Raw genomic sequence first — 20,052 nt, forward strand, 5'->3', positions numbered from 1 at the left:
GAAAGACACAGTCCATGCATTATTTCATTTGTCTAAAAACTTGTTTAAAAAGAAAAAACTCTTGGAGGTAGGTGTTATTATTGGTCATTTCCAGATGAAGAAGCTAGGCTTGGTTAGAGGTTCGCCAATGTGCCCGCAATCGCACGGGAGATTCAAACCCTAGCATAACTGACTGTAAACTTGGATACGCCCTCCTTGATACTACTGAACTACCAGGCTGGGGGGAAAGAATAAGAAGAAGAAAAAGAAGGTGGAAAAGTGGATTTAAATTTAAATTTAAATTTAAATTTTAAAAAGTGAATTTTAAATTTAAACAGACTAACAGAGAGAAGGGGACCAAAGTTTCATCTAATTTTTCACCCAGGAGCCTAAACGTCTATTCATAGGCATAACATAAGCATTGAATGTCAAGACTGTAATGATAAAATGTAACATTGTTCTTGCTGGTGCTAGAAACTATTACTCGTAGTGGTCTGAAACATTTTGTAAACACACCTACTTTAGTGTGTCTCATTAAACATTCCCCAAAATGCTACTGGCTGAGCACCAAAAAGTGAAGAATAGTCCAAGGTAATCTCCCAAACACTACAGCAACAGAGTCGTGTGCAAAATGTGGGGATAGGCACCCCAGAACAAGCAGAAGCCCACCAATGTTTATGTCGATGTCAGCAGAAAACAGTCTCTTGATTTAGAAAGCCATACAATGGTTCCCGATGTAGTATGCTACTTTTCAAACCTCTGCCAAATGAAATGCTCAGATTGTTCTATAATTACATGGCAGTTACTGCCTTATGATGGCACAGACTGAGTCCCCACTGTCTTCCCGCAGGCAACCATAGGCTCCAAGAGACAAACTGAATGTGTCTTTTGGGTCAAATGTTTTTCTTCATGCCCTGCTCCATTTTTCATTATCATGGCAACTTGGCACTCGTCGCCTTAATCACAGGTTTGGGAAGGGGGATGAGGTCAGCCTTCCCTCTGTTGCTAAGGGCACCGCTCATGGCTCCCCCGAAGTAAAGCGCACCCACCGCAGTGCATACGCCACAGGCCAAACGGGTTGCTCTCCGCACAGCTGTGATTCCCATCAACTCGGTGCAGGTTTTAATTAGAACACAAGGAACATCTTAGTTCCTTATCACCGTTATGATATTTGAAGAAGAACTATTCACTCGACGGGGGTTTTGAGATCAGAGTGGTAAATGCGACAGGTTTTCCCTTTGCCTGGTACAAAGTGTCTCTAAAACACAAACTTTCTTTAATTCAATCTAATCCAAATAAACTTAGTGTTAACTGAGATAACTGTACTCAGTCTCTGACAGTAAAATTTTTCAGGGCAATTTATTGATACTGATGGCAAATATGTTCCAGAACTTTCAGTGGGAAAAAAAAAAATACAGCAATGGGAAATCTGAATGCTCAATGAACCATACCTCTCACTCCTACAGGAAAGAAGTCTTGCCAGATGTTCCTCTAGCCAGTGTCAGAGGTAAGCAGATGAACGAGAAGGATGAGTGTGCACTGAGCTTCAGAGATAAGAGTAAATGCAAGTTGGCAGCCCAGGCTCTATATGCCACCTGGTTCTGTTGTGTAAAGTTCTGGGTAGCTAATACCAGTTTTGACATTGACCGTCTTTGACATTAGTGAATGCTGGCTTCGCAGGTGGATACTCAGTCTGGCATCTCAGAATATTGAGTAGAGCTTGAGACCAAGAGACTAAAAGGAAGTAACTCACAGAAGCTCTTCAAAGCTATAGCATCCTAAATTGAGTTACTGCTTCCTTCTGGAGGGTAATATCCCATAACCTTCACAGCCAAATACTCGCCTAATGCCAGTCTCGAAGTTAGCAGCTATGGTGGTACAATGCAGTGAACTGGAGATTTGCACTCAGGAAACCTACCTCCTGCTCTACTGCTCCTGCAGGAAACTCTGGTTAATGTCCCAGTGTCTTTATTTTCCCCTCACTGTTCCCTCTTTCCTTACTTTCCAGGTTTTAGTGAATTCCTATTTGTCTTGCAAGACTGGCTTCTAACTAAGGGTCAGCTGTCCTCAAGAAGGCTTCCATGACCGACCACATAACTGCTCTAATCAAATCTAGAAGTCCTTTGTCACGCCCTTAAACCCTATAAATGCCATTCAGATCACATTACACTGCCCAGTAAAAAGAGCCATATTTGTCTGTGAGAAGTCACACCTTACTCAACTTTTTCTTAGCTGGAACCTGGCATAGTGCCCTAATCTCACAAAAGCTGGTCATTAGGACTGTGTGCTTGCATAACCTCTCTGTGCCTCAATTTTCTCATCTGTAAAAGGGTATAATCACAGTACATACCTAAGAGTGAATATAACATAATGCTCAGAATAAATGCTTAGAATAAATGTGAGCTCTTCTTATTATGTATTTGTGAAATTAGTAAATAAGTGTAATCTTAAGTCAGTTACTTCAGGTACAGTGTCTTCTTCTGTAACATGCAGATACGTTTATTTCTTTACAGAGTGGTAGTAAGGATCCAATGAGATGACATAGTTAATGAAAGTATTTGAGAGCTATAGAGGACTAGGTTTAAATGGCCTTTTGGTTATTAGTACCTAATAAATGATATAAGGTTTCTAAACCAGAACTCAAGAGTCTTTAGTGACTAATGCAATGGTGGCTCAAGGCCTGTTCAAACTTTAGTTTTTTCCTAAACTTTGCAGCTCCGGCCGTAAGGGACAAGGCACAGTTACATAGACTATGAACAAGGTTAAGGGAAAATGGATCCCAAAAGTCAATGGAGAACTGGAATACTAACCGTCTGAAAAGAACGTCAACATCCACAAAATATTGAACATCCAGAGAACTTAGGATACAGAATCACTGCTAGTTGATTCTGATCATATCACAAAATCCATGGAATTCAAGAGCTGGGAAGTATATTGGTAATCATTTCTTCCAATTCCTTCATTCTACCGATGAGGAAACTGATGTCTATGGGCCCCAAACAACTGGCCCAAAGCCACCTACCAAGCGAGCGACGAACAGCTTGCCTCCTAATTTGTAGCCTATAGGTTTAAATTAATTTTGTTTGTATCATGTTGCCACCACTATTTTTGTAGGGCGGACTTCAGAGGCAAACTTGGGTTCCAATTCCAGTTTTACCATTTATTAATTCTGTGACTTTAAGGGAGTTCTTGAACAGATTCACAGTTGCTTCATTTGTAAAATAGGGATCCTAGTGTCTCTTTTAAAACTTCATCCTATGATAGAAGAAAGGGTGTCTGTACATCAGGTAGCAAAACCTGTGCTTCCTACCTGCCGCAGCCTTCACGAACTTCCTAGAGTAACTTAAAATGGAACAATGTTCTTTAAAACCAAACAATGCATAAAGACCAAGACCATATTGTAAAACATCTCTCCTGAAGAGAGCATCTAAGAACTGACATTTGTGAAATTTTCTTTGGTATTGAAGTGGTTAAAAAAAAAAAAAATCCTTCTTCCTTCTGGTTTAAAAGCTGGCTGCACCCCCGTTCTCCCTTTCCCCATCCCGCGCCCTTCTGCGTGGCAGCAGTCACGTATAACAGGGTCATAGTAAAGCAGTGTATAGCACAGAGCGGCTCTATATCTCGTGTTTGCGCTCTCACCTCCGCACCTCTACCACCAGGTATGGTCAGGCTGCCAATTCCGGCCACTGCCCTACCCTCCTCCCTTCTCTTTCTGCCCAAGCGCAGCTCTAAGGATGTGTCTTGTGTGAGGACGGCTGCCTTCATCAACGCAACACGAACTGCTCCGGAGCGAGCTGGGCTCTGTCTTCCTCGGAGGACCAGAGCTCTCTTGTCCACGTTCCCGGCTGCCTACCCCCGCGGCCAGCGTCCACCTCCTCCAACACAGGCCTTTCGGCGGGCCCCCCTGACCACCAACGTCTCGCCCTCTGATACCCGCCTTTCTAAAATAAAGGTGCGAGACCAGACCGAGTTCTCGAAGTTGGTGCGGGCAGCCACCGATCTGCCGCTGATGTCCCAGCCCTCCCCGCAACAAACACAGTACCGGGCGCCGGGCTCTATCCCGGGGCGACAAAACTTGGCTGTCTGCCTTCTCGAAGGCAGCTCGGTCCCCCCGGGGCACCCCGCGTGCTTTGCATCTGCGGCGAGGAATGAGCCCCAGGAGGGAGCCCGGGACGCGCACTGCCAAAAGCGCGCGGCGGCGACAGGGCCCGCCTTGGTGGCGCGGTTGAGAAGACACCGTGAGTCCCACCCAACCTCAGACTCTGAGTCCACACCTCCTCTCCACCCCGACCGCCACCCCTACTCCCTGGGAGAACCAGGAGCCACCATGGCCTCTGAGGTGGGAGAGCAGTAGCCGGACCCCGGGAAGCCGGGGCGGCTCACACTGGTCGCCACCCAGCCGCTCCGCAGCCCCCCTGCCAGCCACAGTGAGGCTTCCCGGCGCGTCCGGACGACCAGGCGGCGGTGGGCACCCCTATTCCCTCACTAAAGGGCTAGGGGTATGAGGCGGGAAAAAGGAAACCTCGCGAGTTGGAAGGCAGCGCCGCTGGCGCTCTTGCGGGGTCCCCACAAGCCCTTGTCGGAGAAAGGGACGAGGCCACCCGACCCACACCGCCCCCCTCCCCGCACGCCCAGGAGCTCGGGCGGGGCTGGCCATCCCCACGGGCACCCCAGGCGCACGCAGCCCCGCGCGTCCTTCCCCAACGCGACCTCCGGCTAGCATCCGCCCGGGAGCGGCGCGGGGCGTCCGGGGGTGCGCGCCCCCCGCTCCCCGCGTGCCCCACGCTCCCGGGCCGGGCGGCAGCAGCCCGGCGCGCTCACCAGATGGCCATCCTGCTCTTGGGGTAGTCCAGCCGCTCCAGGCAGCCGAGGAAGTGAGGCAGCGCGTGCGCCGCGTTGCGGGCGAGGATGGCCACGAGCACGGTGGGTCTCTGCACCGGCGACTCGGGGAAAACCTCCGGCTCCTCTTCGTCGTGCTCCGAGTCGGGCTCCGCGGCGAAGCGCGCCCGGCAGCCGCGGCGGAGCAGAGCGGCGGACAGGAGCAGCAGCGAGCAGGCGAGGGTGGCGGCGCGGCGCGCAGCCATGTTCGCGGCCGCGGCGGGCGGCGGTAGACTGGGGGCCCGAGGGCGCGGAGGCCGGCTGCGAGCGCCGGACGGGGGACGCGGCTGCCGGGTCGGCTGGCGCGCGCACGCTGGCACCCGGCCCTGCAGCTCCGGAGCCTCTGGCCGCCGCCGCCCCCGCCAGGCCCTGAAGCGGGGGCGCACCGAGTACCTGCGGCCGCCGCGCACGCTGGAGCTCCGGCTCGCGGACAGCCGCGTGTGGGGGGCTGTCCGTGCCGAGTCCCGCGGAAAGTTCCTCCAGTCCAGGCTCAGCTCGTACAGCTGAGGTCTGTGGCTTCCCCCGGGGCCGCGAGGTGTGGCTGTCTCTGCCAGTGAGCGTGTGTGTGTGTGTGTGTGTGTGTGTGTGTGTGTGTGTACATAACGGTGCAACTCCGAGAAAATTTATTCTGCTTTTGCAAACCGCAGTCTAAAGTCCTTCACAGTGATGCAATGTATCCAGTTTTGCATAATGCACCTATTGACTGGACGGGTAGAGTTCTAAAATGGAAAGTCACCCAGGTATCCATTACTATGGTAAACATTTTTTTTTTTTTAAACTTCCACAAAGGCAGAGTGTTTGCATTTCCCTATACACTCGCTCAATTCCTCTTGAAGTTCATCCTTGACTGAGCAGAACCCCATTATGCCAAGCTTGCAGACTTGGAGAATGAGAGTCAGACTGAATCCTTCGCAATTAAGAGGAAGCCCCTGAAGGCGCCTTAAGAACCCCCACCTCTCCCCCCCCCCCACCAGGGTCCTGTGCTTCCTCACGGGATGGCATAAAAGACAAGTTTCATCTAAATGATTTTCTTTTTCCTTAGTGACGCAAAGAGTAACAAATGCAGGGAAAATTCATACCTGTTGGAGTAGGAGAGAGAGAAATAAGGAAAGAGAAGAAAGGGTGAAGGAAGAACACAATTAGCACATAAAATGTCATTACTAGGATAGACTGCCACAGGATATCTGCTCTTCGAACATAACATAGGAAAGAGAGGAATGAAATCTGGAGTTCCTTCTTTATGGAATTGTGTAGCTTTTGATCTATCTATGTGCAGGATGGGTTGGTACCACCGCGCATCCATGACCTCCAACCCCAGTTCACCCTCAGCCCTGTCCCACAGATTTTTTACTTCTTTTGCGTCTCTCCTTTGCAACTATTAGAAGTCTTCACCGCTCTCCTCTCACCCCCTCAGGTCCTCAGAAGACTTTCACCTCCTTTGCTGAACTCCCTCAATGGCCTGTCACTAATATCCCTCCTTGCAGGCTCCTATTCTTAACAGAGATTTTGACCCCATCCTCTCCGTTCTCATCCATGACCTGGCTTTGCTCCATCGTTTATCTTTACTTTCTACCAGCTCCTCCCCCTCAGGATAAAAACTTAGTCCTCTCCTATCCTTGAAAAAAAAAATGTTCTTTTAATCCTGTGTCTTGTAGCAATCCCCTCAGTCTTCACCAAGCTCCTTCAAAAAGGGGTCTACACTTGCTTTATCCACTTCTTCATCTCCTACCTCTCCTGCTTCTTTACAGAGGCTGTTCCGGCAAAGCCAACAGATGACCTCAGCATTCTGGAAGATTCAGTGACCTCTTTTCAGTTCTCACCTTCCTGGACCTGTTTCTACCTGTGTTTGCACCCTGTCACCAAGTGCCCCTTCATAATGTGCTTGCTACTCTTCTAGCGCAGTATGGTCTCCCAGCATAATTGCATCATGCAAATCTATGTTTCCTGGTCTAACCTTTTCTCTGACAGAAACTTTTATATAGAGTGGCCTACGTATATTTCCTTCTCCTCCATCCTCCTTTGGACACTGCCATTGCTATCCTGCATATAGACCACAGGGACTGTTAGTGTGCCCTTTCCCCAGGATGACATGGGATTGATGGACACTTGCTGGCGTTCCTAGAGCCTAGTCTTGCAGGGTGTATTCAGTTTTCTGAATGTTCTCCTGGCTGATTACAAAAAAAAAAAAACCTGTTAACCATTTATGGCCTGGCAAAGAAAATGAGATTTTCCCTGATGGTGGAGATTTGTAAAATACACATTTCACATTCTGTGAAATAATCATAAGAACAGGCATATAATATGAAACAATAGTTTATATGTGTGAAATGTAGTGTATATTTAATTAGTCTGCAGACAAAGCTTGGTGCAGAAGCAAATTCCATAGCAGAATATATAAACTTTGCAAAACTCTATTACCCATTGGGCTAACTAATGAATTCAGTAAAATTACAAGATACAAAATCAATATGCAAAAATAAGTTGGGTATATACACTAACAACAAACTACCTGGAAAAAAATCCAATTTTCAGTGGCATCAAAAACAATAAAATATTTAGGAATAAATTTAATGAAGGAAGTGAAAGATCTGTACATTGAAAACTATTGATGAAGGAAATTGAAGATGACAAAAATAAGTGGAAATATATCCTCTGTTTATGGATTGGAAGACTTCACTAGTGTTAAAATGTCCATACTAATCAAAGCCATCTGTAGATTCCATGCTATTTCTTTCAAGATTCCAGTGGTAATTTTAAAGAAAAAAAATCCTAAAATTCACATGGAACAACAAAAGACCCCAAATAACCAAAATAATCTTGAGAAAGAACAAAGAAGGAGGCATCACACTTCCTAATTTCAAACTATCTCACAAAGCTATAATAGTTAAAACAGTAAGATACTGGCATAAAAGGGGACACATAGACAAATAGAACAGAATTGAGAGCCCAGGAATAAACCCATGTATGTATGCTCCACTAGTGTTTGACAAGGGAGCCAGGAATGCACAATGGAAAAAGATCATCTCTTCAGTAAATGGTACTGGGAAAACTAGATATTTGCACACAGAAGAATGAAAATGGACCTTTACGCCACTTGGAAAATTAACTTGAAACAGTTTAAAGACCTAAGCGTAAGAACTGGAACTGCGTAATTCCTACAAGAAAATACAGGAAAAAGCTCCTTAACATTGGTCTTGGTAATGACTTTTTTTCAAAATGATACCAAAGGCACAAGCAACAAAAGAAAAATAAACAAGTAGGACTACCTTAAATAAAATGATGAAAAGAATGGAGAAAATGTTTCCAAACCATGTATCTGATAAGGGGGTTAATATCCAAAGTATACAAGGAACTCATGCAACAATAGCACGCCAATAATCCTATTTTCAAATGGGCAAAGACCTGAACAGATATTTTCCCAAAGAAGATATACAAATGGCTGACAGGTGCATGAAAATGTGCTCAGCACCATCAAGGAAATCATCAGGGAAATGCAAATCAAAACCACAACAACATATCACCTCACACCTATTAGTAAGACTATGATTGAAAAAACAATAGGTAACAAATGCTGTCAAGGATGTGGAGAAAAGGAAGCAATCTGTACACTATTGGTGGGAATGCAAATTGAGGTAGCCATTATGGAAAACAGTATGGAGTTTTTTCAAAACATTAAAAATAGATCATGTAATCTAGTGATTCCACTTCTGCTTTTAGATGTGAAGAAAATGAAGTAATAGTCTCAAAAACATTATCTGCACCCAGATATGCACCCAGATATTCATTGCAGCATTATCTATAGTAGCCATGACATGAAAAAATAAGTGTCTGCTGATGGGTGAATGGATAAAGAAAATGTGGCCTCTGTGTGTGTGTGTCTGTGTGTGTGTGTGTGTGTGTATACATGAAATATACATTTATAAAAAGAAGAAAATCCCTTCATTTGTGACAACATGTGAACTTTGAGGCTATTAAGCTAAGGAAAATAAATCAGAGAATTCTGTTATATGGTTATATATGGAATCTAAAAAAGCTAAACTCACAGAGACAGAGAGTAGAATGGTGGTTGCCAGGATTGGAGGATGGGGGAATGGGTGAAGGTGGTCAAAGGGTACAACCATCTGTTTACAAAAGGAATCAGTTCTGGGGATGTAATGTACAACCCGATGACAATAGTTAAGAACACCATATCATACACTTGAAAGTTGCCAATAGAATAGATCATAACACAAAGTTCATTTGATATTTTAAAAATCACTCAAAAGAATGTTACAAAATCCAATTTTGTAAAAGAAAATTGAATTCAAGGATTTTACAAAAAGAATTTTGTAAAATCCAATTTTACAAAATCCAATCCAAAATCCAAAATCTATTGTGCATGATAAAGGCCATGCACAATACCCTACACCCAACAATATATTTAATGGTGAAAGAATGAACGTTTTCCTCCTAAGATCAAGAACAAGACAAGAATGTCCTAACTCAGCACCTCCATTCAATATTGCAGTGGATGATTTCGATAGGGAAACAGAGAAGGTAGGAGGGAAGGAGGGAAAGAAGGAAGGAGAAGTGAAGGGAGAGAGAGTGGCAGGTATAGAGTTAGGGATGGAAGGAAATAGGAAGGTTCATTTAAAACAAGCTAAGTATGTCGGCAGATATATTTTAACAGGAACGTGTAGGGTAGATTTAGTCCTTCTATGCCAGTGGTTCCAAATTCAATGATTTATTGAAATCTATTTCATTAACAAGATAAAAAATATGTTGAACATGAAAAAAGGAAAAAAAAAAAACCTATCGCAAATCTACTACCCCACCACAACCACTGTTGAATGTTTTGGGATAATTTTAATACGGCATTTTTAATTTGGGTGTTTTAATTGTGAGTTTGTTCTCATTCCTGCTAGTGAAATTCAACACTTATGTTGACAGAAAATGTGAATACACATCTAGAGACAGAGATGTGATTTTTTTCGACTGGGAATTGCTTTTGGTACCTTTTCACATTTACAGAGCCAAGTATTATTTAAGACTGCATGTCTGCAGCTGTTTAAGTATTTTATATACAGAAATGACCAATTTAATATCACTTTTAGTCTAATTCTTAGACAAAGCCAAAATAAAATATTTAATAAACATGGAATACATACATTATCTATTTAATATTTTATATATTCAAATACTACCAATAAAATCAAAGTCCACATACCTAGCACCCATCCTGAGAAACAGAACATGAACCATCAACTTTGACACCCTCTGGGTATCCCTCCCTGTCACAAAATTCTGCTCTACTCCCCTGAGACAAGCACTAGCCTGAATTTTGTATTCATCAGTTTCTTAATTTTATTTAGAACTTTACCTCCAGTGATGGTAAATTTTGTGGGTCAGTTTGGCTAGGCAATGTACCCAGTAGTAGGTTAAACAAATCTAGATGTGTCTGTGAAGTATTTTCTTGATGCAACTAATAATTAAATCAGTAAACTTTGAGTAGAACAGATTACCTTTCGGGCACCTGAGTGGCTCAGTGGGTTGGGCCACTGCCTTCGGCTCAGTTCATGATCTCAGGGTCCTGGGATCGAGTTCCGCATCGGGCTCTCTGCTCAGCAGGGAGCCTGCTTCCCTCTCTCTCTCTCTGCCTGCCTTTCTGTCTATTTGCGATCTCTCTCTGTCAAGTAAATACATAAAATCTTTAAAAACAACAACAACAGATTACCTTTCATAGTGTGGCGGCCCTCATTCGATTAGTGGAAGGCCTTATGAGAAAAGACTGAGGTCCTCTAAGAAGGAAAGAACTCAGCCTCCAGGCCACCTTTGAGCTCAAGACTGCAGCATCAACTATATCCTAGGTATCAAGACTACCAGTCTGCCCTACGAATCTTGCATTTGCCAGCCCCCAAAACTGCACGAGCCAGCTCCTTAATAGAAGCTCGCTCTCTCTTTCTCTGAGTCTGTGTGTCTGTGTGTGTCTGTGTGTGTGTATGTACATGCACACACGCAGCCTATTGATTCCGTTCCTCCGGATAACCCCTCCTAATAAACCTCCGAAATATGTAGTCGTGTTGCCTACTTTTGAATATTTTTTCTAATTGCTATACAATTTACCGAAAGTATGCAATCCAATGAATTTTAGTGTATTTACAGTTATGCAACATCACCATAATCAACTTTAGAACATTTTCATCACCCCAAAAAGAAATCTCATATTTGTTAGCAGTCAATCCCCATTTCCTAGCCCGAGGAACAGCTAATCCTAACCGTCGGAACAGCTAATCTACTCTGTCCCTATAGATTTGCCTATTCTAGACATTTCATATAAGTGGAATTATACAACACGCAGCTCTTTGTGACTGTCTCCTGTCCCTTAGCATGATGTTTTCAAGGCCCATCCATGTTGTAACACACGTATCAGTACTTCACTCCTTGAAGTTGCTGAGTGATATTCCATTGTATGGACAAACAACCTTTTATTTATACATTCATAAAATAATGAAATTTTGGGTTGTTTCTACTTTTGGGCTGTCATGAATAATGTTGCTGTGAACATCTATATACACGTTGTATTTGAGTTTTATATAAATCACATCATATTTTGTATATTATTCTGTGACCAATATTTCTGACAGTACGTTTAGGGTTTTTGAGATTCATGCAAGTTGTTGACAGAAGCTAGGGTTCATTATTTTCACATAGTAGTATGTTGTATGATTATACAACAATAAATGTATCTATTCTGTTGATAGATATTTGGGTTGTCCTAGTTGTTCCTATTCCAACCAATACTTCTGTAAATATTCTTGTACATGTCTCCTGGTCCACAGAAGATTTTTTTTTTTTTACCATAACCTTCAGGGATAAATCCACTTGATATCATTGTATAGTACAAATATATAACAGAGACAAAGTGTTTCCTAAAGCAATACTTACTAACAGTTGTTCTAATTACATGCTGTGCATACTGATACTTTCTCTTCTATTTTAAATAATTCATTTTTTAAAACTGGGCCCAAGTCACTCATTTTATTTCACAACCTGTAAGGATCCTAGCCCTCCATTTGAAAAATACTACTCTAGGCTATGTACGAGGGCATAGGATCGCAAATCATAGGATTTGTACATCTTTCCTCTGCTCTACTTTTTGGCCTACTCAGCTTTTGTTACCAATCTCATGGGTATTTTATGGTATCCCCTTGACTCAATTTACATTTTCTTCTTCTACCAATGTAGTTGAGTACCGATTCATGCTTGCTAGCCATTCCTGTCCTTTTAAAAATGTATTCCCATTTTTTATAGAGTGTTTTGTTTCATTTCTTAATTTTTTAGGAATTCTTTATATATTCTAGATGTGAATCCTTTCTTTCAATTATGTATCACAGATGCCTTTTCCAAGTCAATGGCTTCTTTTCCCCATACAATCTCTGTGTCAGAAATTCCTAATTGAAATATAGTCAAATGTAGCAAACTTTTTTCATATAGTTGGCATTTTTTGTGTTTTACTTAGGAAATCCTTTTCTATCTTGGGGATCATAAAAGTTCTTTTACATTTTCTCCTAAAATCTTTACTTATTTGTTTTTCATGTTAAACCTTTAAGATATCTGGCATCTATTTTGTTTATAATGCAATTAGGAATACAATTATATATATATATAACTATATATAAGTATATGTATATATAATATAAGTATATATATATTTATATATATAGTTGTTTCAACTCTTCCCAACACCTACAACATTACTCTGTCCATATTTGTATGACTCCATATTTGGTTCCATTGGTTTATCCACCACATATCTGTACCAGTATTACATACTCTTAATTATAGGCCTTTTTAAAAAAGATTTTATTTATTTATTGGACAGACAGAGATCACAAGTAGGCAGAGAGGCAGGCAGAGAGAGAGGAGGAAGCAGGCTTCCTGCCAAGCAGGGAGCCCAATGCGGGGCTCGATGCGAGGCTCCATCCCAGGACTCTGAGACCATGACCTGAGCCAAAGGCAGAGGCTTTAACCCACTGAGTCATGCAGGTGCCCAAATTATAGGCCTTTATAATAAGTTCCCTTTGCTTGTTCATCAGAAAGGTCTTCGTTATTACTGGCCCTTTTATGCCCATTATTTCAGAACCAGTTTATCAGATATTAGGGAAATTCCTCTTGGGACTGTGATTAGAGTTGCTAGAATTTATAGATCAGTGTGGGGGTACTTACCACCTTTATGATACTTAATTTTTCTCTCCAGAAGCACAGTATGTCTGTCCACTTATTTAGGCCTTCTCTATCATCTACAATAACATTTATAATCTGTAAAGTGTTGCTCCTCTTTATCCTTGGTACCCTATTTTTGTTGTTGTTTTGGTTCCAAATGGAAGCAGTATTTTAAAAATTAATATATATATCCTGATTTTGTAAGTGAGGGGTTTAGATTGTACTCTTAAATTTGAGAAATTGGAGATAATATTTTGGATCATTCTAAATTCTTTTTATATAATAGAGGTCCCTCATATTCCTCATACACATGCATGGTAAAATATCATAACATCCTAAATATTTTACTAAAGGTATAAACACCTCAGGTATTCTCCTCAAAATACAGAGGATGGGAAATTGGATGCTTTATGTGCAAAAGAAGAAACAAAATATATATGAGCATTCTTACAACCATCGTATTAAAAGCTGACACAGAATGCTGACTTCTCTTTTTCAGCTTGAGATCACTGTCTTATATGATACTTTGTAAAACACTTTTTCTTTTTAAAAACACTAAAAACTCACATCACAATTCAAGGTTCATTTTTTCCCTTGAGACTCTAGTTGAATTAAAATGTCTCTGCTTAGACATTACTGGTTTTTTTTAAATAGGAATAAAATGATCTGGCTCAGATATCAAAATGGGAAATCAGTAGAGCCAGTGCCAGATTACACTGAATTTGATTACATCCAGTATACTCAAGGAGAATTTTATTTGTTGTTACTTACCTAGCTTTTCCCCCAGCCACTTTATTTCTCTAAAATAGTTAACTATTGAAGCATTATAAAAGGAGAAATTCTTCAGTCCCTGAGAAGCTGAAATTCTAACCAGTTCTCTTGCGGGTTTCACTCTAGATGGCCACAAAACTCATTTTGAGTCTATACTTTAAGTTTTCCCAAATCCTTTGTTCTCTGTTTTAGACATTCCCAGTAGCCAAGAATTTTATTCATGGTTTCATTGTTTAAAATGGAAATACTGTCCATTTTGTCTTTAATTCTTTGTATTAGACAATGACATTAAAAGTCAGAATCATGCTGAAATGTTTCATGCTTTTTCTAAGGTATAGAACTTCATTTATTTGCTGAAGGGTAGCATTAGCTTTTTTAGTCTATGGTTCTTTCTGCATCCTTCTGGATTCCTTCACTCCCTTTTTTCCTTAAGCTTAAAATCACAATCTTCCCCAGATGTTTGGCCTCGTTCACACAGTACCTAATTCTACTGGATCTCCTTACTGATTTATAAAATGTTCCCTCTATTCATATTAGGAAAAAAATGCTGTTAATTCTTCCGTAAATACCATCAATGGAACTGACTGTGATCTTTAGGAGTCAGAAAGATTTACCTACTTCTAATAACTTGAATTAGTGTCGCTGTTCAGTGCTTCAGGGAGCCTACTAATTTCAGTGTCATTTGCTTCTTTGGGGGTTAGCTGCTGCTTTGTGGAAATACAGTTTAATGGCTTCATTTAAATGAAATACATTCTGGGACAATTTATGAATCTTCAAGTGTGGTTTCCCTCACATCAGGAATAGATGCACTTCTTTTCCGTGTATGGCAGGCACCGCTTTCTTTTTTCTTTCTCCTTCCCCCATGCTTCCTCCCCTCCCTCCCTCCCTCTCTCTCTCTGACGCATTCAAACTTTTCAGTGGCTTTTAACAAGTTGACCTCAGTATGGGCTTCACCATGTCTCTTTTGCTTGTTATTCATGTAGCATTTTGTACCTGCAAATTTCTCTTTCATCAGATTTGGTGCAATTTTTCTTTCTTTATTTTTTTCAATTTTTTTTTTTTTTCCTGCCCCATAGTTTTTCTTTTCCCCTTCTGGTATCTGATTTACAAGTATGTTGAATTGTTTGATGTCATGCAGCAGGTCTCTGAGGTTCTGTCCATTTTTTAAAATGATTTTTCTGTTGTTTATTTTGGATGATGACTCTGCCTTCAAGTTCACTTAATTTTTCCTCTGTAATTTCCATTAGGCTGTTAAATCCACCCAGCGAAGGTTTTTTTTTCCCCTGAAACTTTAATTTTTCACAATTTCCACTTGCTCTTTTTTCTTCTTCCCTTATGAGACTTCTTATTTGTGTCCTGAGCTTTTCATTTACTGAAAACATGTTTTGTTTTACTTTATTGAGGAGAGTTGTCATCGTTTAAAATCCTTACCTGTCCGTTTCAATCTGAAAAAAAAAAAAAAAAAAAAAAAAAAAGGACTCATCTTCTTGACATTTCGAATCCTACCTTGGGTCTTATGAGTAAGCTGCAGAGGTTCTGGATTCTACTGTCAATGCCTCAGATGTCCTCCCCTGCCTCTCTGAAACTCCGCGTCCTGGGTTTCCAGGTCACCTGCCCAGGCCGGTTTGCACCTCCCTGTCCGGACCGCTCACTGCACAGTGTTAACTCCCGCTCCTCCGCCCCCGAAACCCGGGTCCCGCCGGAAAACACGGTTCTTGGCAGTCCCGGTCTCTCTTCTTGCCCCTTTCTTCCACAGAGAGCTCAGCGACGTCCACACTTCCAGAAGTCACCTGGCAGGGAACGGAGCGAGGCTCTTCCTGCTCCCCGGAATCGGAGACCTGCGGCCGAGGCGGAAGGCGCAGAGGCGTTCGGTGGATCCCAGTCTCTCAGCGGGGCTGCAGACAGCGCGGGCGGACGGAGAGCGCCGGGCTTCTGGGCTAGGCGTCCCCTGGAACTGTCTCCCCGCGGCCGTCTGCCCAGGTGTGCATTCTCGCCGAGCGGAACCCGAGCCCCTGCGCACTGGTTCCAGCCGCACAGGCCAGGGGGCGGCGCTCATCTCACTTCCCTCCCGGGCTGTGCGGCCCTCCGCCCGCAGGCGGCGCGCGCCGGGGAAGCGGAACCCGGACGCGCGCTCGCCCCTGCTTCTGGCCGGGCTCAGGGCGCGGTGCACCACCGGCTCGCCTCCCTGCCCGGCATGGCGGAGCGCGACGATTCCGAGCCCACCCCGGGCTGCAGCGGTCTGGGCAGCGGGGTGGGCCCGGGCGGCGTTGGCGGCGGCGGCGGCGCTCACCCATGGGCTCCAGAGGACGCCTGGATGGGCACCCACCCAAAGGTCAGAAGGCGCGAGAGAAGCCGGGCGCCGATCCTGGCCCCTTCCCTAGAGGGACCCTCGGCCCTCGCCTCCCTGCGGGGCCGGGTCGCCGAGTTTGTGCGCGAACCTCCGAGAAGGGGACCCGCGTGCACAGTGCGCGTGGCGGGCCGTCTAGGTTTTGTTTGCTTAACTGAGTTGAACTATTGTTCTGACACCCCCGCCCCGGCCCGGCCCCGGCCCCGACCCCGGACACACACCCACCCAAGCCTTTCCAGAGCTAGACGTTGAACCAGCGCCTCTGCAGGCAGAGCCCAGTAAGAACCATCCCGCCAGTGCCTGCGTTTGGCTGTGCGGGGCCCCTTCTGGGGAGGGCCTCGTTTAATCCTGCAGTCACCAGGGAACCGCAGGACCCACAGCAAAGCAAAAACAACAACAAACAGCTTGCGGGCCTTGGTTAGCTTAACAACGTCAAGGTTCGGGCACAGCCGTGTTTGCCCTTGGCCTTGAGTCCACTGTGATTTAGCTCAGGGCGATTTCCTGATTTTTCTAATTTCTTGTCCACTTTGAAGAGATTCTTCCCCAAAGCTGAACTCCTTAATATTTGGGTGGTTTTTTGTTTTTGTTTTTGGTAAAGCACAGAGAATATGTAGCCTTTGCTTGCTTCTGCGGGGCAAATTGCTGCTTTGGACCAGTCCTGTCCCATGAATGGACAATGAATGGAGATGCGGGTTTTGTTGGAATCTCAGAGACTGGCCTAGTTATTTCAGTACAATTGCAGTCTTCTGCGGGGAAGCAGTATTTTATAGATCATTTTCTAAAAACAGTCCCGAAAAGAAAAATTTCGAAGATGTAAACCTGAAGAGTTAATCCCTTTTCATGTTCTCTTTCTAGATTTTATTCCCCTTCCCTATCCCCTTACTCTCTGTCAAGGTGAGAAAAACAAGCATGAACATGTTATTCGGTGTCATAAAAAGAAGAACCATAACACCGTTTACTAGCATGAACCGGAGAGTTCTGCCTGAGACTTTGAGTAGACTGCTTGAGTTTGGAGACCCTGTTAGGTCACCAGCTTTGTGGGGGTTTTTTTTGGGGGGGGTGGGTGGGACGGTTGGTTTTTTTCTTTTGGAAGTTTTAAAATCTCATTGTTCCTCAGTTTCCTCATCTGTAAAATAGAGATAAGAATTTACCTTAGAGGTTTGTTACAGGATTAAATCAGTTACTATTTGTAAAGCACTATATAACATATGTAAACACTATATAACATATGTAAAATATATAGTATGCAACATTAATTTCGTATTATTCTCATGGTTAGAAATCCTCAGGGTTTCTTTATGAATAAAATGCAAACTTTTAGCTTGGCTGTCAAGACCTTGCTTTTCCAATTACCAATTTCAGTGTCATTTTCAAACACATTTGAGGTGTGAGGAAGACGGCCAACAATACCACTGTTCTCCTGCACCTGCCCATGCTTAGGATGAAGCTCGTGGGAGAGTATGACCACAGGTCTGTACCCATGCCAGTCTGCCGATGCCTCACCTCTGCACGAGGCCTGCTTACCCACTGAGTCATTGGGATAGCTGGAAACCTCAGACTTCCCTTACAGGGGTAGTCCACTGAAGAATGTTCTCCAGGGCTGACCAGCAAGTCTGAAAGAAGACAGGAGTCGTATTTTAGTGGACTTTCTCCATAGGCAAGCAGAGACCATGGAAATAGTGGTTCTCACTAATGTGCTACAGCAGAAATCCTATTCAAAGATGTCTGTGCTCCTGGCAGATAGATTTCTTTATAGGCCTTATACATATAGAATATGTGTGGCCTCTTCCCACATATAGAATATGTCTGGCCTCTTCCCACGTGTATGTGATTACTCACACTGTTACCCTGCCTTCACTATGTACTCAAATCATATCTGCCCTTTAGGGCCTAGTCTGTAATCCACTCTGCCAGGAAACATCCACCAACCAAGCCATCTGATTAGAGCTCCTCTGACATGTTGTCTCTTGTTTTTTATTCCACATGCTGGTTTTTAATCACTGTCATGGGTGGTTATTTGCCTAACAGTTGCAAGTGTGCATGTGTTTACCTTAACAGTTGCAAGTCTTTTAGAGACGGGGACCAGGTATTAATTGCCTTCTAATTCCCACTGTACCTAGAAGAGGTAAATATAAATATATACTTTATATATATATATATATATATAATGAGTAGTTGTTGATTGGGTGAATGAAAATATTAAGAGATTCTTCCTTCTCTGACAATTACATTTTGATTTCCAGTACTTAGAAATGATGGAATTAGATATAGGAGATGCCAGCCAAGTTTATATAGCATTTTTGGTTTACCTGGACCTCATGGAGAGTAAGTTATTTGTTTTATTGTTTCCTTGTTGGGGCTATGGTGGGTGAATGGGGAGTTGGGTTGGGATATGGCATTTAAGCATTTTCTGTTAATGTTGTCAGTTTTGTAATTTCTTCATTTACGTTGGGAATTACTGGGTAACAGAAAATACTAGAAAAGTAAAGAGAAGATAACATTATGGGTGATGTTTGCTCAGCGGAGTATTAGGTAGAAATTTAGAATTTTATCTTTTATTTTTGATAAATTATTGTCCATTCAATGATGCACTTTCAGGTAAAAGTTGGCATGAAGTAAACTGTGTTGGATTACCAGATCTCCAGCTCATCTGCCTCGTCGGTACTGAGATAGAAGGAGAAGGATTACAGACTGTGGTGCCTACACCCATCAGTGCTTCCCTCAGCCATAACAGGTGGGCAGGTGATTTTGGTCTTTAACAGGTTAGTTCCTTTCCACTAGGAATCATTGAATTCGAGGTAATAATATATTTTTAAAGGAAAATGGGTTACTGGGATCATAGCTTAATCTTGGTTATTTGAGGAATAAGTTAAATAGGAGCATTTAACAAGTATTTAACACTTACTGTATTATCAGTACTTTTTCAGAGAAGGAATATATAAGATAGAAATACTATCCTAAAGGTAACAGAAAAGGTTTTCATTCTTATAAGGAGGCAAGACCATTACACTTCAAACACAGGTATTTTAAGAGGTACTCTAATAATTGATACAAATTATATTTGCTCTAAGTGGTGGTGAAGAGTGTTCCTAACATGCAAGTTGAAATGAAAGGAAGTCTCATGAAGTTCATGGGATCTTTTTAAAACAATCTTTGCTACACAGAATTGGATTAAACGTATCTTTATTTCATGACAGATTCTCTGAATCAACCTCACGAAACGAAATTAGATTCTTGGCAGTAACTTGTATCTAACTGAACGGGTCTCCTCCTTCTTTACTTCCACTGTCCTGAGGTAATCATCCTGACCCCATAGCCATTGGGAATTTTTTTATTTTAGATCTTTTTTACTTTATAAAGAGCATATAATCTTTTGACACTGACTTTATATACTCAATATTATATCGCTGAGATTTATCCATTGTTGCATGTTTGGTTTTCGCTGCCGTATCACATTCCATCGTGTGATTGTACCCTAGTTTTTACATCCACTTGCCTGTTAATGGAGAGGTGCTAATGTTCGACTTTAGGGTATAATTTCAAATTATTTTCCAAAGTGGTTCCTTCACTTTACTTTCCACCTGCAGTGTAAGCAACATCTCTTGGAGTTGTATTGTTTCTGACATTTCAAATTGTCAGACTTTAAAGTTTTTGTCAGTTGAATGGGTTATCTCATGGTAGTCTTAATTTGTATTTTTCCTGATCTCTGATATATTGAACATCTCTTTATATATTTATCATTTCCTCTCTTGAGAAATTCCCATTCATATCCTTTGAAAATTGGATTGTTTGTAGTTTTCTCACTGACTCATAGGAGATCTTTATATATCCTTGACGATAGTCCTTTTGGTTGTGTTTCCCAGTTCTTAAATCTG

At 42.7% G+C, this 20,052-nt stretch overlaps 2 protein-coding genes across 7 annotated transcripts in view; one reads left to right on the forward strand and one right to left on the reverse strand.

Moving 5' to 3' along the window:
• COLGALT2 (collagen beta(1-O)galactosyltransferase 2) overlaps nucleotides 1-5,390 on the reverse strand; it is a 102,782-nt gene extending 97,392 nt beyond the window's left edge. For both annotated transcript variants that reach the window (XM_032318752.1, XM_032318751.1), the window contains exon 1: nucleotides 4,801-5,390. In XM_032318752.1, coding sequence (XP_032174643.1) covers nucleotides 4,801-5,063 — 263 coding nt within the window. In that variant the 5' untranslated portion in view covers nucleotides 5,064-5,390. The remainder of the gene's footprint in view (nucleotides 1-4,800) is intronic.
• A 9,750-nt stretch (nucleotides 5,391-15,140) lies between these two features.
• The window catches only part of TSEN15 (tRNA splicing endonuclease subunit 15), a 36,443-nt gene continuing 31,531 nt past the window's right edge, over nucleotides 15,141-20,052 (forward strand). The window contains exons 1-4 of one of the 5 annotated variants that reach the window (XM_032318534.1): nucleotides 15,920-16,162; nucleotides 17,033-17,071; nucleotides 18,421-18,502; nucleotides 18,776-18,911. In XM_032318534.1, coding sequence (XP_032174425.1) covers nucleotides 16,025-16,162; nucleotides 17,033-17,071; nucleotides 18,421-18,502; nucleotides 18,776-18,911 — 395 coding nt within the window. In that variant the 5' untranslated portion in view covers nucleotides 15,920-16,024. Of the gene's footprint in view, nucleotides 16,163-17,032; nucleotides 18,303-18,420; nucleotides 18,507-18,775; nucleotides 18,912-20,052 lie in introns of those variants that run through there. The other 4 variants (XR_004280123.1, XR_004280124.1, XM_032318535.1 and 1 more) reach the window with 4 other exon arrangements.

This window comes from Mustela erminea, chromosome 17, assembly GCF_009829155.1.
Source record: "Mustela erminea isolate mMusErm1 chromosome 17, mMusErm1.Pri, whole genome shotgun sequence".
NCBI lineage: Eukaryota > Metazoa > Chordata > Mammalia > Carnivora > Mustelidae > Mustela > Mustela erminea.